General features: G+C 42.7%; 1 protein-coding gene across 1 annotated transcript in view; it reads right to left on the bottom strand.

Moving 5' to 3' along the window:
* The window catches only part of LOC135253692 (voltage-dependent R-type calcium channel subunit alpha-1E), a 135,513-nt gene that overhangs the window by 16,459 nt on the left and 100,223 nt on the right, over positions 1 to 18,831 (bottom strand). Inside the window, exons 17-33 of the mRNA XM_064333288.1 lie at positions 18,425 to 18,494; positions 17,513 to 17,630; positions 17,319 to 17,386; positions 16,926 to 17,017; positions 11,803 to 12,624; positions 10,264 to 10,550; positions 8,659 to 8,770; positions 8,125 to 8,254; positions 7,097 to 7,156; positions 6,295 to 6,401; positions 5,649 to 5,745; positions 4,830 to 4,990; positions 4,207 to 4,344; positions 3,194 to 3,395; positions 1,836 to 2,000; positions 1,059 to 1,169; positions 20 to 109 (exon numbers count right to left, since the gene is read on the bottom strand). Coding sequence (XP_064189358.1) covers positions 20 to 109; positions 1,059 to 1,169; positions 1,836 to 2,000; positions 3,194 to 3,395; positions 4,207 to 4,344; positions 4,830 to 4,990; positions 5,649 to 5,745; positions 6,295 to 6,401; positions 7,097 to 7,156; positions 8,125 to 8,254; positions 8,659 to 8,770; positions 10,264 to 10,550; positions 11,803 to 12,624; positions 16,926 to 17,017; positions 17,319 to 17,386; positions 17,513 to 17,630; positions 18,425 to 18,494 — 2,830 coding nt within the window. The remainder of the gene's footprint in view (positions 1 to 19; positions 110 to 1,058; positions 1,170 to 1,835; positions 2,001 to 3,193; positions 3,396 to 4,206; positions 4,345 to 4,829; positions 4,991 to 5,648; positions 5,746 to 6,294; positions 6,402 to 7,096; positions 7,157 to 8,124; positions 8,255 to 8,658; positions 8,771 to 10,263; positions 10,551 to 11,802; positions 12,625 to 16,925; positions 17,018 to 17,318; positions 17,387 to 17,512; positions 17,631 to 18,424; positions 18,495 to 18,831) is intronic.

Raw genomic sequence — 18,831 nt, 5'->3', positions numbered from 1 at the left:
TCAAAAAAAGATACTATACCTGCCAGCCTGATAGGTCAACGATGATTTCAGTGATGCTCCCCAGAACGGTAATGAAGTCAAATATGTTCCAGGTGTCGCGAAAGTAGTTCTGTCACAGAGAGGAGAAGCGTAGCTATGGTCAAACTTTTATGTTTGAAAAGTGAAAAGAGAAAGCAAGAAGAACATTTTTACTTCATCTCTAACTCCTCTAAGGCCCTGTTCACTCTGATAGCTGATGCATCGGGAAAACAGATTTCCATACAACCAATGTGTGGTTGCATGTTTACACTTGTTTTTTTTTAACGTGTTGCATATCCTGGCATGTGTTGTGTCAATGACAGTCAGCAGCGGTTCGCATCACCAATCCCCCTGCCCCATTGCTACACTATCAGGATACACAAAACACAAGCCTTACATCTAAGGCTTCCTGCTCTGCCGCTGCTTTTCTTGCCTTCCTGGACCTCTGAGATGCATCAGCTACCGTCTGCACACTGGAACATTTCATTCTAGCACCTACTAATTTAGCACTGTTCATATCCAATTATGTGCATTTCCCCACGTTGGTTCATTCAGGGTTCCATCCCACCTGACAACTCACCGAACAACAGGGTGATGGGAATTATGGGTATTATGGGATAAAGGGCTACTTGCCAGTATGATGTGGGTGACTGGGGACATTGAATGCTGGAGCATTTACATTCAGTTTCAATACCAGCAGAACCTCATACAGACCACCTCCAGATGCAATTCAAATTGGATTTGACAAATCCAAACCATATCCGATTTCTTGTGTTCAGACCATAATTACCAAAGCCCACACGCATTGCATATTCAAGAAACTGGATATAGGTGGCATAATAAGGCTTGTGTAAAGAGGGCCTCAGGGGTTCAGTGAAAAGTGAAGAAAAATGCATAACAAATTTCCCAACAACTTCCTCTAGAAAGACTACATTACCCAAGAAGAGGGCTGTGAGTACTGCAGCACATTCGCCGGGAGATTTACTGCTCTGTATGCTGCACTGGCTGAAGAGTAACTGGTGGTTATTGCAGCAGCTCACCAAAAAGCCGAAGGCCAGGATCTTCAGAATGCACTCCAGGGAGAAGAGCACAGTGAAGGCTGTGTTCAGGTGCTTCAGGGCCGTGTCGTATGATGGTGGGGCAGAGTGGTACTGCACACACACACACATACACAAAATCACTATCAATAACAAGTGTATATAAAGGATTTTTTAGTATTATGCAGAAGTAGATCACATTTCCAAAGAGAGGTGTACTGTTACAGTAAAGAATTTCACAAGATGTGACTATTTAGAAGTGGGGAAGGTTCAGTGAGTTCCAGCTTGGCCATGGCGTCAACCCATGAATTTTCTCAGGTAACACATCCTTCAGGCTATGAGAGGAATAAGTCCTCTAAGTTAATGAGGGCATGTAAAATATTGGCCGGTGGATTCAAATCAATATTTAATAAGGAGCTGACTCATTCCTGTCGAGTCTGCACATCTGACCACACCTGACTGAGTGTCGTTTCAAAGAATGATTGCTCACTAGAGAGAACAGAACCCAGCAGTTTCGGGCTGTAGCTGACGATGGATGCCCCAGAACCAGAATTCTCCAGTGTATGCCTATGATGCCGGCATATTGCCCACAGTCTTTTATTTTAATGGTCAAAAACGACAACCAGCGACAACATAAAACGTTCTGACTGCTCTATTCTCCCGACTATTTAACCCAGTGGTTAAACTGCATGTCAGAAAAAAAGTTCACAATTCATGATTAATTTTTATAAATGGCCAAATTCATTCCACCAAACACACGGGTCCCTCTGTTTGCCTTACCTTCATCATGAGGACCACGGTGTTGAGGGCGATCATGGCCAGCACGCTGTACTCAAACGAGGGAGAGACCACAAAGTGCCACAGCCGGTACTGGAAGGTGTGCCGGTTCTGTGGCATGTAGCGGGTAAGGGGCTTGGCGCTGATGGCAAAGTCTATGCATGCTCTCTGATGAAGAGAAGCACAGGGAAGGGAAGGTTAGCTTCTGACACGCTCTGTCACGGCAAATAGCTTGTGCCCCATCACAGCATCACGACACCTGTAGTGTAAAATGCACTAAACCAAACCTCGGATCCCTCATCGTTCACCATCATTAATGATGAAAACATTGTTAATGTAAAAACATATCCATATTTATTCATAACAGTTAAATTGTACAGTAAATTCAAACTTGGTCCTCCACATTGTATCACTGTGTTTAAGCCCAGCGCAGAATTCCTTACTCTGATGTTAATCTCAGGGAGAACAGAAGCCTCTTGCTGCAGTCTGTGGATTTTTACATGGCCCACTGGGGTCTGCATATGACGGGCACTTTGAAATGCCTGTTAGACTGCACATATTTACTGAAGGATACCTCTCAGGAACAGGCTCTGTTTTCCTGAGGAAAGCCTCCGGCTCTACTTTCTGCGCGTTTGTCAGAAAGGGTTTTGGGCCCCTTTTGCATCATCTGCCCAGATCCCAGGGGGAGTTCAGTCTTCAGGTACAGGTTCAGTTTTTTGGGCTATTTTAATGCACACGTTACATTCCAGTAGCAAAGACTAACCTTATGCAGCTTATGTTGTGAGCTGTTGCATTAAAGTTGGTTAAATATTCATAAAACATTTGCGTATTGAGGCAGAGCTTTCATTCAAGCAATAGCTTAATTTACTTAAGACAGTGGACTCTAATCTGAATGATTTTAATAACAAATAAAAATGACTGCTATCTACCTTAAACCTCAAATAATACAAAGCCCATTTTATACTATGATCAAGATTAGAACAAACCCATTCATACAGAGAAGAATTTCACTTTTACCACTCAGAACTGGGGAATTTAGGTCAGAATTTTGCTCTTAGTCATTTAACCTCACAGGTGTTGCTATGCTACACTTCAGATGAACAAAAATTATAAGCATGCTACTAATCCAACGACGTCAAGGAAAATGAGGAATGAATGTGTTCCTGTGTGTGTGTATGTGTGTGTTTATGCGTGTGTGTGTATGTGTGTGTGTGTGTGTGAGTGTGCGTGTGTGTGTGTGTGTGTATGTGTGTGTGTGTGTGTGTGTGTGTATGTGTGTGTGAATGTGCGTGTGTTTGTGTGAGAATGTGTGTGTGTGTGTGTGTGTGTGTGTGTGTGTGTAGACATGTAGGTACTGTCACCTCATTCTTCTCCAAGCTGCACTCCTCCATCATCTTATCCCCCTGTTCCTGGAAGGTGATGATGATGAGGGCCACAAAGATGTTGACGAAGAAGAAGGGGAAGACCACAAAGTAGATGACGTAGAAGATGGACATCTCCATGCGGTTCCCTCGAATGGGCCCCTTGTCCTCCTCTGTCACATCCACAGAGTGCTGCAGGACCCTGGAAGACCCTTCTCGTCATTACGGGGTACGGAGCACATTCTACAACACCCTCGTAGCCATTTTTGATATATCCATCAGCTTCAAATTATTCTTTATTCCTGGCTTTGTATCTGTACTAAATAAGGGTTCAACCAAACCCAACGCAGGACGCGGACACTACACTATAGAACAGAGATGGGCACTGAACATCTTTGAAGTCCACAGTGTCTGCTGCCTGTACCTCACATGCAGTATTTCTTACAGGAACACAGATTTTACACTGAGTTCTTATACATGAGGATACAAGGTAAGCATAATTCAGTAATTTAACTGTGGCTTATACACAGTGAGTGTATAATCTGCCAACTGTTATTTAGATAGGAATAAGTTAATTATTATTACTAGCAACAGTACTCTGAATTACTATACAAACTTTCTATCTTTTTAAAATATATTATTTTATCTTCTATCTATAAGTCAAAATGGCCCTGCAATGTTGCTAAAAAAATAAAAATTAAAACTTTTTAACAAGTCATCTTCTTTGCTCCACTTCTGCAGTTATGAAATTATATCAAATTATATCATAGATATCGGTAGCCTACTAATTGATAATTTAGGAGCTGGTTACCTGTCTATGCAAGACAGCTGAACCACGGTGGTGGTTCAGAGTTGGACATTTAAGTGGAACATAAATGTATTTACCTTTGAAAATTTGTTAAAATGAAGTTTGGATACAAATTCACTTTATTTGGTTCTGCAGAATCCTCAGGAAAAAACCAGAGTATACCGCAAAGCTTCCTCTTGTCAAATGAACGAACGTCGTCACTCACTGTGGCCAGCCCTCTCCAGTAGAGACAGTGAACAGGGTGAGCAGGGCCCAGACGATGTTGTCGTAGTGAAAGTCATGCCTCTTCCACTCCCTGGACTTTACTTCCTTCTTGTTCTTCTCGTAGTCAATATAGTAACCCCTACAGGACACACAAGCACAGAAACGCAACATCACTAACACTCAGTCGAGCGTGGACAGCTAGTATGATGGTGACCCTTTCAGCCATGTTGCCACGCCTTGAAGTAGATGTGTTCCACGAAAGGCATTAATAATCAAAATATAGTAGATGTGATATACTGAAGGCAGTAATAATCAAAATAGATGTGTAATGCTGAAGCCATAAATAAAGTCCTACAGGACTCAAAGTCAGCCCTGTTTTTCTGTATTGGTTTATCTCCAGTGTCTTCAAATCTAATAACCTCCCTTATAATGACCTAATAACCATCGGAGCATCTGGGAAAAATGTTTTAAGGGAAAATGTTTTCTCTGATTTGACTTAATTTATTTTTTTCAACTGGAAAACTGTCTTCTCAACCCTTGAATGATAGCTTCATTATATTGATGCCATATAAAATTCACACTGACTAATGTTTGAAAAAAAGCAGAAGTTGAGTGGGCACCTACTGGCATTCCTTGCGTGTGTCCTTGGACCCATCAGAGCAATAATAGAACTTCCCCTTAAAGAGCTGCACAGCAATGACTGCAAAGATGAACATGAAGAGCTTGTAGACAATGAGGATATTGAAGACGTTCTTGAGGGAGGTGACCACACAGTCGAACACTGCCTGCGTGGAGAGGAAGAAAGAGGACGGAAATACTGTAAGGAGAGAAAGAAAGGGAGAAAGGAGGAGAGAACCCTGCAGCTCATCACTATCCGCATGAATAGTCAAGACACTGGCCAGAAGTTCAGACCTCTCATTACTGCTCATATCCTGTAAAAATTAGAGGTTTTCTTGCTTACTAGGGTATGCAAGGGCACTTCCCTTTGTGGGAACATTAGAGAGCTTTCAGGGAAAACACATCGGCCCATACTCAATTGTTAAAAAATCAGTAACATATTATTAGTTATAAAAGTCTCTTCTAAAAAAAATTCCAGACTTTTAATCCTTACAGTGACCTTTCTCTGTTGTGTTCCCAGAGCGGTTTATCTCCTCAGTATCAGGCATTGTCTGTCTGTTCCTGGGAGTAGAGGAACATGTGAGCTCTGGGAAATCCAGGCCTGACAAAATCTTTTCACACCTAGCTGCTCGGGTTTATCACCCCTTCTATCAATCTTCCAGTGTGCCTCCTCCTGCCTATTGGTGCAAGCTCCTTTCCATGTTGAGAAACGTGGACAAAAATAAATGTGGAAAAAGCAAGCTGGTCTTCTCTCTCGCTAGATGTGTCAAAGGCACTTCTCGTTCTGAAGATTCTCAGTTGTGGTGAGATTAGCTAGTACAGCACCTTAAGTTTGGGAAGCCTCTTTATGGTCTTGAGGGGACGCAGGACCCGAAGGACGCGCAGGGACTTTATGGTCTTGATGTCACGACCTTTGTTATTCCTGCAGACAGACAGACAGACAGACAGACATTAAGTAGAAACTTCCCACACGTCTGTCAAAAGCTAAAACATCTTATGTTTGTATTTATTTAAAGTGGAACCAGAAGATGGACAATCTTCGGCTGTGTTGGACGGTTATAGAAAGCCATGAAAAGCACATATGACAAGTTTGGGTAAATTGAGCAGGACACGATAAAGAGAAAAAGAGGAAAAAGTGTAATTTTACCCCAACACATTCCTGGAAGTGCCACAGGGAAAGGAAGAAGAGGAAAAACAGGAGACAGAAGTGGTGAATATGCACATTGCATGAGAAAGTAGGTTATATATACACAACAGAAAAAAGTGTATTATTACATTGTTCCTGGTGACAGCATTATTTTTTTTTAAAGTGTAGAAGAATAACACGTTATTAGAGCTTGTGCATAAGCCATATCAGTTACAAAGCATGTTAATATGTCGGTCAGAGCTTGTGTACCAGTCCAATTCTGGTTTTAGCTTCCTTGGTTCTATATAGTTTGATCAAATTACACCAAAATATAGCATGACTTACGTGAGGGCAAAGGCTATCAGAGCTCCCACCACCACAATGAAGTCTAGAATGTTCCACAGGTCGCGAAAATAGGAACCATCGTGCAGAATCAAGCCTTGGTCGATCATCTGCAAGAAACAGACCTCAGGCATAATTCTACTTACAATACATCTGTGACGGATCTAAAAAAAAAAAAAAATCCTAGAAAAGGTCTTGGCTGTAGCAAACAACACTTTCCAGCTCATATTTGACCTTTTCTTTTTACTAAAAATGTCAAGGCCCAATTGTATCAACAAAGGAAATTAGTCTTTTTTTCTGTAAATTACCATTTCAGAGAAAAGCTCTCTATTTAAGCACTCCGGTCCATTGTGGTTACACTGAGCGGTCTTGCAGCTGAGCCAGACTATAGACGCACTGTCTGACGCACGCTGGGTATCTGATATTGTTTGAATAAACTACATCAGACAATAGAGTCCGTGAATCACCTGTGTACTTATTTTAGTTGGAGATTTGGGAGAGAATTCTTAGTCTATTGCCTTACTGCAAACCCTCCCCTCCTCCCTCTCCACCTTTATTCTCTGTTTTATCTCCCTTTGTAATTGATATAAAATGGGGGTGGGGGCAAAACCACCTCCAAGCTCTTCATCAAATGCAAGATAAGGATACAATATAATATACAACATAACATACAGCACACTTTAATAAAAAGCCCTCTTTTCTTGCTTATCTGTTCAATGAAATGTAACTTTATTGAATTGTTATTTCAGCACACAGTGTTTTATAAAGCAAATAAGCTTTCTACAAAGTGGTACAAAACACTTACCTTAATTATCATTTCAAAGGTAAACACCCCAGTAAACACGTAGTCAAAGTAACGCAGAACCTGCAGAATGTCAACAAACAATAAACAGGCTGAGACACACCAGGACAAAGGCAATGACAAAGCTTACTCAAAACATACGCTTGGGAATTTTGGGAATCCTCTTCTGACTACCCTGAGCACCTTCCTCTCCCAAATGAGAGAACGTTTCACTGGACAAGTGAGAACTTGAGCTCATTACAGCTGCAAAGTTTTTCACTTTAAGTGTGACAGCTGTTTCTGTCCCCCTCTGCTTGTGGAGCAGTTCATTTATATCTTCCTTCATTTGCCTCAGTCATCAGTATCATGAGAGATTCTCGACAGATCTCAACGGGAAACTTTCACAAAGCAATTAAGTTAACGGTCGTTATGGCCATTCTGATCAAACTGGGAAATAATAAACCCATGGCACAAATACAGACTGATTAGTTTACACTCCAGGGTCTTTTCATAGTGATTGTGAAAATAACACCACCAACAGGAAAACGAATGCTTTACCATTACAGACTGCAATGGTCAATATTGAATTCCCTTCCCATTTCATTTATCAGAGCAAACAGGAGGATGCTGAAGCAGTGTTTAAAACTACATTGTATGCGTTGGGAGAATCTTTTCTTTTTGCTGTTTACTGAAACAGTTTAAGCCGAGCACGATCCAATCACATGTCTCCGAGCCTTCTTACTGGGAGCTTCAGTGTAGTCTGAGTAGCAGCAAAGCTCCATGAAATCTGAAAAATGCACCACTGACAGCATGCATTCAAGCTTCAGCCCGTGATGGCCTGGGTCTGAAGGCCAATCCGAAGCCTTGTATTTGTGTTCAGGAAAAAAAACCCCGCCACATATCGTAAAAATATAAACACAAAACCAAACTCTCAGGAAACAAATAAATCATGTGTCTCTGAAAGACATATTGCACAGAGCGTGTTTATCGCGTGCAGCACTGTATCTCTGTAAGGTGCGCAGGGGACGCCCCAGGGCCCAGCGAAGTCTCACTTTGTTCCAGTAGGAGTTGGTGGCGACGGGGTCCTCCGCAGCCAGGGCGACGCTGCTGGCCGCTATAACCAGGAGGATACACATCTCAAAGTAGCGCAGGTTCACCACGTAGTGACAGGCCCTCCTCACCCTGGGGAGGGCACGAGAGACACGCAGAGTCAGCAGCAGATCAGCACTTGAACAGGAGCAGCTGTGTGTGTGTGTGTGCGTGCGTGTGCGTGTGTGTGTGTGCATGTGTGCGTACGTGTGTGTGTGTGTGTGTGTGTGTAGTACAGGTGCATGTACTGTATGTATGATTATGTGTGTGTGTGTGTGTGGGCATGTGTGCATACGTGTGTGTGTGTGTGTGTGTGTGTGTGTGTGTAGTACAGGTGCATGTACTGTATGTATGATTATGTGTGTGTGTGTGTGTGGGCATGTGTATAGTACAGGTGCATGTACTGTATGTATGGTTATGTGTCAGTCCCTGCATTCATGCATGAGTGTACAGTAGGAGTCTCTGCACAGCACATGGGTGTCTGTGCATAGTCTTACGGGTTGGTGGCACTAAAGATGAACATGCTGTCTGGTGGCACAGCATTGGATTGGCTGGGTCCCTCGTCTTCTTCCTTATCTGCCTTGGCAGCCTCCACATCCTTACTGTTCACTGCAAAATACAGACGTGTCCCTGTGACCTGCGTCTTAGTCACGTTACACAATCAGGACTGTCAACAGCCTGCCAAATGCCATCCTGCAAATGTTTATATACAGTATTTTAGAGATCATTGAAATCAGTTACAATCTGGATTAAGTACTCTCCCCATTAGGAATGTTGGGAGAGAGGTACACCAAACAATTCTTAATATATTAGTAGGGGCAAAAATCACTCGTGGAGTGCTGTATGCGACTCTCAGGACTGTGTATTCCACATACAGGTTGTCAATGTTTTTTTCTGATACAAGCATGTGTCGCTTCTTGTCCTAATTTGTAAAATTTCAAACTATTCCTGACATGCATTCATTTTGCCCAGCAGTCAAATTTAAAACTGTGGTAAACAATCTGCGGTACAGCATTTTATTTCTTACAGTCTAAAGTAAAATTCATGAATCAACTGGAAAAAGGCACGACAACGAAGCCTTGTTCTAAGGTTTGCCTGCAAATAATTCAGCAGAGGTGAAATAAAGGGGAATCATGCTTGGAGCCAAGCATTCCCCCATTACTGGAGCTTTCTTCTGAATTAAAGCACACAATAGGCAGCAAGCATTTCCTGTGGCTGAAATAAATGAAAGGACAATGCTGAGACAGCCTACTCCACTGAAAAACATACAGTAGGCTCTCATCACACTATAAATCATATTTTCAAACCGGTCCAATGACAAGCTGAGAGCTCCTGGAAGCTCAATTGGCTCTTTGTGTGGGCAGTACAGACCAAAATAAAGCCAGAAGATATTATCTAATGTGGCTATTAAAAACAAAGGGATCACCTCTGCTTGCAGGCCTTCCTCTCCATACAGGATTCACTCTAAATATATGTAAGTGACGATCACTCATCCAGAACATTCTTTGGCAATATGCCAATACTGTCCATAAAAACAACTCAAATTACTGTTCAACCACACATGCACACACGCACACACCCATGAGTACAGTCTGACTGTACATTAGCTATGGAAATTATAGGGTAATGTACAGAAAAAGTGTGATTCTGTATCCACGTGCTTGTACACATTGAGCTCCATGAAACTCACTTACAGGCATGAACACATGCATACATGCACACACATAAGCACATACACATGGTAACATGGGAGAATATACATTATATTACAACCATACAGTGAATTCTCTTATCCAGAGTGATGTTTACAGTATATTTCTGCATAGCATCCATTTATAAAGCCAGATATATAATGAAAGAATTGAGGTCAAGTACTTTGCACAATGGTACTTAACATTTATCAAACCAGTAATCTAACGGTTCCCAGTTCCCTAACCATTATAACTACACTGCTCTCCATATATGTCCTCAGGAAGGCTCACTGAATGCTGAAAAAGGAATAGAGGTAGGGAGCTTGATTTATGGTACTTGCATAAAGTGGCATCGCTGTCTTTCAAGCATTTTAGCACTGGGGCACTGACAGCAGGAAGTCGTCCTCATACCTGTTATAGGAGTCAGCTCCAGCGATGACGGATCACCTGTCACCTCGATCACAATGCTGGCGTTGAGGGGACACTTCTCAGTGATCTGAGAGGGGGGGTTACTTTCGTCCTCACCCAGGCCCTTGGTGGCTTTGGGCAGCTCCAGAGCCGACTCCTCAGTGACCTGTAGAGTGGCCGGCTCCCCCGCTGGATTCTCCTCTGCCTCACTCTTCAGCAGCTGGGGGGAGCTCAGCATGGGCTTGGACTCAGCCGCCCCAGAGAACTCTGGGAAATCAGAGTCATCCAACCTGTCCAGGGAAAAGAGATGCAGAGGAGGATTCTAAGGAACCAAAGTGTTGTTTTTCAGTGCACCGATGACTGAAAGTGAACTTACCATAACTCTGTATTTTAATTACCACTACGGATTGCTTATGATTAAAACATTTCTAGCAGAAGCAAAGGTAAGGTATTAAAAGAGAAACAATAAAAAAACGAAATGATCAAGGTTGAATCAACTCCAGTTTATCCCTCCTGAGCTGAATTAGCTCTTCAGATAATTTAACACTAGAAAACTTCCATGTGGAACTGTCTTGTGTAGAAATATGAAGTTGAGTCAGCTCATACAAAGTTTGTTTCACATGACTCATCTTGTCAATAAACAATGCAAAGTTCAGCAAGATAGAATGAGCAAGGGAACTGTGTATGCTCTCATAGCACCAGTAATACATTTCATTAGCTATGCAAATGTTTCTGGTTATAATTCCCCAAACAAAGAACAGAACGCTGATTTTATTATAATCCAGTCTCAATAGTTACCAAGAACTTTTTCTACAGTGTGTAAACACTGATCACTTCAAGACCCAAGAAGCAGAGAGAGAAAGGAGCCAATATTCTATATTCTGTAGTCCATAAAATATTAACAGTTCACAGATTCTTCATAGATCAGTTTTGTGCAAATATTTCATGTAATTCCCAAGCACCTTGCAAGAAATTCAAACCTGTGCCACTGTAGCTTAAACTATTGTCTAATTCTGAAATTCATTCAATGGCAGTCGTTACCTGCTTTCAAAAGTATGGTCAGCAGAGAGAGAGAGAGAGACAGCGAGTGCAATGCACTGCAGGTCTAAACAGGATTGTTTCACATCCACTTCCTAATATAAAGAAATTAGCAGGGCACTCATTCTTTTCTAATTGGATGTGAAATGTGCAACATATAAAAATAAATATTTACAAATGAGAGTCAAAAGATATGAGCAATTGACAACTGCTACTGTGAAATCTTGAGGCTTTTCCCTTTAACCACATTTGAAGTGTAATTTGCTAATTTTGCCATAGCGGACCTATGTATCTTCATTTAAGAGGGTCCCTAGCTGTATTGTCTATTGCGAAGTTTAGCATTCTGTTTTGTTTTTGGCCTGGCTGCTCCCCATTCTGTCTATATTAGACTCTTTAGAAAAGGTGCACTGAAGCTTTTTTAGCCCCAGCAAGCTTACACCTAGTACCACCTATTACCAGAATCCCAAAACCAAATCCTGTATGAATGTGCGGTCCATTCTTCACCTCTCCTCGGCCTCTCCTCTCTCGGCCTGGCTGGAGTCTCCCCCCGTCTTGGCCTTCCTCTCGACGTCCTCGCACTCCTCTGCGGCCCTCCGGTCCAGGCCGATGGAGTCGCCGCCCTCGCTGTGAGGGGAGTCGGTGCTCCTGCCGTCCGGCTGGGGCTCCCGGTGCCGGTGCCTCCTGGGCCGCAGCCCGGCGTCCGGCGACAGGGCGTCCCCCGGCGGCGGGCGGATCCTTCGGGCCACGCGCTGCCGCCGCTCCCCGTTCAGCCGCGGGCTCCGCCGGCCCTCCAGGGGCGGGTGGCAGTGGTTGGTGACGCCCAGCTTGCCCTCGGACCCCTGCGGCGGGACGGGCTCCGACTCCGGGGGCTCGGGCAGGGGCGCGGACAGGGTGGGCTCAGGGAGCGCGGGCATGTCCGCGGGCGGGTCGGACGCCGGCGGGTCTATCGGCACGGTGGGGTCGGGGAGGGGGGCGGCGAGGGGCGTGGCGGTTTCGGGGAGGCACCGCAGGCTCTCGGTGGGCGTGTGGGGGGGTTTGCGGAGATGGAGGCAGCTGGAGGGCGGCTCCAGGTCTTCAGGGGGTTTGCTGAAGAGAATCTCGCGGCTGGACATCTGCCGGTGCTTGCGCAGCTGGCTGGTCCTCTGCTCCCACACTGACATGGTCATCCTTCTTCTCCTCTCTCTCCTGGACATGAAAGAGTTAGAGCCATTGAGCGCCTGGTCATTTGCTCTCTCTGCCAGGCTCTCCAGGGCCGTCTCCGCAATGTAAGCTGGCCGGCTCCTGTGTATGGCTCTTTTCCTGTACAGATAGGGCCTCCTTCTCCTCCTGAAAGCAGAGAGTAAGAACAGTCAATATGCAGGCTGGAGTGGAGCAGAATGTGCACTTAAAAAAATAAAATAAATTATTTTAAAAAACATAAATTCATTCAAAGAACTACCTTCAAAAGCCATTTCTAAAATGCCTTTTCTTAAAATAGCTGTTTATTTGTGTGCAAATGATGGTGCCGTGCAAACAAAATGCATATGATTAACTTGTATCAGTGAATGAACATTTGAAATACATCTGAGAACTCGTCAATGGTTCTGATTTTCAGAGCTCGGTAAATAATATTAAATAATCAACAGAATAATAACTCTGTTGCAATCAAATGCAATCATTACAGCCATAGTAAACATGTTCTGGGTCAAGGGGATGGGAAAAGCCAAAGTGGAGACAGGAGAAAGAACCATAAGAAACATTTTGCGTGTACCAAACTCGATATAAAAGTCTAGCTGTGAGAAAATTAATTAGGACAAAGACATTTACAGAGATAAGAAAATCAGACAGGTTTTGTTTGAATATAAGTGAACAGACTGCATTACTTACTCGCACTTGTACTCTTGTGTAGTCCGTGTAATCAATGAGCGATTGGTTGAAAACAAGACATTAGTGTTTTTGTGAACAGACAAAACAATCCCAGTGACACAGTCCAAAAACATAAGTCAAGCCAACTGAGATTAGATGTTTGTTCCACTAAACTGTGTTTCTAAAGACATCGATAATTTCTGTGTAATGCTGGTTTTTAGTCAATGAAAACCAACTGTACTATGTCATTAAGGAGGTAAATTTATCGACATGAATTGGTAGGAAAATGTTCTGGTCTGTGTCACTAGGCAAGCAAAGCGTCACATGACAACAAGATGGTAGCAGTATTAGATCCAAACAACATCAACAGGTGCAAGACAAACAATATCCAAAGAATTTGGGAATGTTAAGACTTTCAGAGAAATGGCACAGGTATAAAACATAGATACACAATGCTTGCTCTCAAAACCTGATGTCAAAAAAAACACACCCCGAAAAAATGTGATTGGTGTCACTGTATTTTTTCCCCTCCCTTTCGTTGTCATTTTCAGGTAATGACTTGATTGGCATGCTGACCAGTCAGATGCATGCATTAGTATCCCGGGGGTTGATTTGGGGGTGGAGGTGGGGGGGAGCAAGGGGGTATCAGGCATGCTTGGCAGTGCAGAATCTGCTCACTGTGTGCATCAGCATGCAGCCTGCAGCTGTGACTCCAGCCGCATTTGCCCTGAGTGGCCCCCACACTGCCGCAGGGCCACACAACCAAAGATAAGGTTTCCTGTCCTGCTCAAGGCATGTGTTGCAAAAGGACGTCTGGGAGATGCAGTGAGGACATTCCCTTTTCAGCATAACAGCAGTCAGAATTGCATTCGAATCTCCTCAGGCAAATTTCTTCAAGACAAACGTGTTGAATTTGCAAACCTACCTTTAAGTATAGACGGAGATATGAAAGTAATGATCAATTTGAGGGATAAAACTGCACAACATAGTAACTATGCCACCGAAACACAAAAAAATTGATTAGACGGGTAATACTTGCCAGGAGTTATTTCTGAATGAAAAAGCCTGTGTGACGTTTGTAGATTCCTTCTAAAATGCAACCTTGCTAGAACGTATTGAGCTAGGGGCTGAGAAAGATTAGGGCAAAAATAAATATTGCGGCAACATCATACCAAATCAGCAAGTGCAAATTTGCTCACAGTCGCAGTATTCAAAGACAACACGAAAGATATCGCTCATACTACATCCCACAATCCCCTGGGAACGCTTATGGTGAGCTGAGCATTTTCTCTCACTGTATCCACAGCCAGTCATGATTCAACAATATATCAGCAAGAGCAAATTCTCAGATAATCTGCAAGCTCAGGCAATATGCCGACAACAACTCTCCAAATGTCAAATATGAATATAATGTGACTCTCTTTGAATGCCAAGGAAGGAGACAGTGCTAGCTGCATTGTAAAGAACCAAAAATGCACTTCTAAGAAGGAAAATTGAAATTGAAATTGAAAAATGTGAAACAAAAGGCAGTAGGTGCTTATTTCACAACTTCAGAAATGATAACCAATCTGGTACATTTGTTTACCACTGTAGCAACAACTTTTTAGCAACCTCAAAATCTGTAATATTTTCCAGGGCTCATTTGTTTTATCTGCATAATTTTCCAGATGAAAAACAGTTGTTCCAGTTCTAAGAGAAATTAATTACCTGGGAACCTACTGTAAATGCCTGCAAACAAATATTAACAAATATTAAATATAATAGAAAAAACATAATTCTATATATTTATAAATCCAAATCTCGTAAAGCCAGAAGGGAAAACCAAGGCTGAGGTTAGAAAAAAAATATATTTAGGTCTGTGTGCCAAAATAAATTTGATGACAGAGGATGTAATAAATAGCCACTTCAATACAGCATAAAGCTGTAATGCACAAAAGCATATTTAATGATGCCTTTTTTTGGACACAACCATTGACAGAGACACTGACATTACTGCTCTATTAGTTTCGCTCGATAAAATAAAAGTGTTCCTCCAACAATCATAACTTTGCCTATTTATAGCTACAGCACATAAATGGTTCACAATCAGATGATGGTAATATCTGACTATTGGTGTGAATAGTTGAATTAACAGTTTAACACTTTAGCTTTGAGCTCTGATCTAACAGAGAATCATCCTAATGTCAAGTCATCTATTTAAATATGCTCAAATTTCTCTTCATAGTAATACTCTGAAAATACTTGGATGCTAAAAGGCCAAATGTTCTAAGAAAAAACATAACACTTGCTAAAAATGTGTCAGGTAGCCAGTAGTTTACTGATAACCAATTCAGAAATGAAAGTGGCTGTTCAGTACTGCAGTCGGTTGTGTTAAAAGGTCTAGTATTGTCATTTTGAAGGCTGTAAAAACTGTTTCTATGACGACGGTTCGGGCTCTCCTCTGCATTTACTGGGAAGCCTGCCAGTTGCCATGGTGATGCCCAGTTCAATTTACCGCTACTCAAAGAAAATGATGCTAGCAAAAGCTAAAACAAAATATAACGTCGTAAACAGATGATCTTGTTTCTTCTGATAGTTTGGACACTGAGATTTAATTGCTTAGTGATCTTGTGAATAGTTTTTTGATCTGATATCACGTTGGAGTACCGCAGGGAAACAGACACAGGTGGAAAAGATGAAGATCCCGCTTTTTTTTACGTATTGTGCTCTTGAATGGCTATGAGCTCCGTTAAGCATTCTCTCTTCCATCTTTGACACGCAGCTTCAGACAATTTCGGTCGGAAGCCCTTCACAGCGAGTGCCGGGAGGGCTAAAGAGCACTTCTCTGGAGCTCTATTCAGCTCTCCCTTGAGGAAGCCAGGTTCGGCCTGGATGGCAACATGGGGACCCCATTTATTCTGGCACCTGCGCCAGGAAGCAGCTTGAATTACAATCACATCCTCAGGCCAGGACTCTTGTCCAGCACAGTTTGATTCCCACTGTCCATCTCCCCGAAATGCTGGTAGCTAAGCATTGAGTCAGGGAGTCACATTTCCTTTGCTTTATTGCAATTTTTTGGGGCAAATGATCCACCTGTAAGCCCATTAAATCTTTCCCACGTGTCACTTTCAGACTCGAGAGCCACTGCATTCTCATGTTACATTTATGTAATTTTCACTTAAACCAAATAACTGTGCACTCTTCTGCTCTGTCACACACAACAGCAGAGGTGTATTGTGCACTTAATAGCATCGTAATAGTATATGCATTTGGGAGCAATAACAAAGCTTTTGTTTCACTGAGTTCTTGTCATTATTTTTTCCTTCATGCAAAATACTGTTTCATATGCGCAGTGAATAAGCACGTAAAATGCCCCAAGTAATAGCACAGGCTTTTACAAGGGTTTTTTGGCTTTATGTTTTATACCTCATATTTCGGTCTTGTTATTATTATACTGGGTATCATCACCATTCATTACTATTTTTACAATAATGTTGCTTTCAGAAATCTATTCTAAGCACCTGTTTCAAGCCAATGAATGATAAAATGAATTGCTTATTTTACTCAAGCTCAACGAGCTGTTTCCTGTTCTTGCATATTGAAAGGAAGATCCCAAAGGATCCTCCAGCCTCCGCCTCTGACTTCAGATCCAGAGGCGGGGTCTTTGGACGTGCGGCCAGAGGCCTGCGGCGCTTTGTCCCAGAAGACACTTGCGGGTGTTAGTACTGTTAGTACGTGTGGTGCGGGGCAGGGCCGGGGCAGGATTAGGGTGACAGGCAGGGAGGAGCACACAGGCCACTTACTCTGATGACATCAGAGAGGACATGGGCCCAACCTCCTTGGCTTTCTGCAAGGCGTGTTTCTGATTGAAGGCCTCTTCTGCCTCCTCTTCATCCTGACAGAAAGGAGAGGAGGGGGTTGGAAGAAGCAAAGAGCAGCGCGCATACCTACTGTAGCACCACTGGATTTACCAGCTGTGTTGTACTGTCAACCCATGCAAGGGCAGCAACTATTCACAGAAGAAAACTATTCCCACAATATTAGATTTCAGGTGCTGTTTCAGACTCTGCTATGAATCTCCTTTGGCAGGTCTCTCGCAAAAGAGATTTTAATCTCAATGATACTAATCTGGTTAAATAAAGGTTAAACGAAAAAATAATAACACAGAGAAACACATCTTTCTAGTGAGATCATACCTTGGTAAGTTCCTGAGCATTCGCCAGATTGTCCACAGCAATGGCCAAGAAGACATTTAGCAGTGTGTCTGATCAGTTTTCTCAAGGAATTGTAAATACTGAATAGATCATCAGAACCAAGCACATACATAATCAGTACCTAGATGATATCATTCAAGGAGTAAATCAGTGTTTTCAGTCAAACTCAAGGATACAGTTGCCAAATAGCGTGAGGACGATGAAGTAGATGGAGGACCACATACCAGACTTCACTCCACCCTGGGAGCGAATCCCATTGTACATTACCTCGTTCCAGTCCTCTCCTGTCAGGATCTGAGGGAATGACCCCATACACAACAGTATTAAGTAATTCTGTCATGGGGAGTCATGCATTCTTCACCTACTGTATCTTTGTGTAATTAGAATCATTTCAAGTACGTGTAACTAGTATGCAACTAACCACATCAAGAGTGTGTGGAATAATTACATCGGGGCACAACTGGTGTACAATTATATTAAAAACAGCGCTCAACAAAAAGCTGGTGGTACCTCAAATATACTACCATCTCTGCATTTCTGTATGACTGTCATTGAGTGTCACTTGCTGTTTTTGTGGACAGGATTTACATTACACTGTCAGAGCCTAGCAGACGTACTTATCCACAGCAAATTACACAGCTTACATCCTTTGCACACAGTCCTGTCACAGTACGTAGCTGGGTATTTTACTGAAGCAATCTACGTGTAGTAACTAGCTCAAAGGGAACAATGGGGGGTGCCCAACCCAAGGATTCAATCAATTTCTCCCAAAAGCATAATTTTGCTTCTCAGAATTACAAGTGCAGTTTTCTGACCATTATGCTGTACTGCCATCCCACAGCGAGTGCTGCATGATGACAACCCAGAACCAATGCAGATCACGCAGCCCAATTATACTAAGAGCTGGCCAAGGTTGCTTCAAAATTACAAAGACAAATTCTGATGACATTCTTACGGAGGACGCATACTAAAGAACACTGGACCTATGCTAAAGACGCTACCACTGGAGCCAGAATGTTTATTTGCGGTTAGAGCCATGATTAAGGGTCCCGAGCAGCATTCATGAGAGAAAGTATCGTGAGCCAAACCTGAAAGACAGTCATGATGGCAGCTGGAAAGGTATCAAAGTTAGTGGGGGTATAATCTTCAAAGATGAACCTGCAGGGAAAAAAGGATCAGATGACATTTGCGGTAGAGTTTCCTTTATTAAAAATGACTGGCTGCTTTCCCTACCATATGTGATGGATTGACAGCTTCTAAAGTCTTTTTAACACTTGCTTTTTTCCCATCTGCGTTGCAGGGTACAGTTGTGAATTGAGGCATTTTAGATTCCTAAACAATGACATTCATTGACACGACAGGTCCTAGAAATAGTCATGTAGCCAGGAGACACACTTATAGCAGCTATAACTACATGGGTATCGCAATACTGGAGAAGAAGAAGAAAAGTGAGTGGTAACAATAGACTTTAGAAGGTACTGGACCTAAAATTATA

This window comes from Anguilla rostrata, chromosome 4, assembly GCF_018555375.3.
Source record: "Anguilla rostrata isolate EN2019 chromosome 4, ASM1855537v3, whole genome shotgun sequence".
Lineage (NCBI taxonomy): Eukaryota > Metazoa > Chordata > Actinopteri > Anguilliformes > Anguillidae > Anguilla > Anguilla rostrata.
This window is presented reverse-complemented; position numbering and strand designations above follow the sequence as displayed.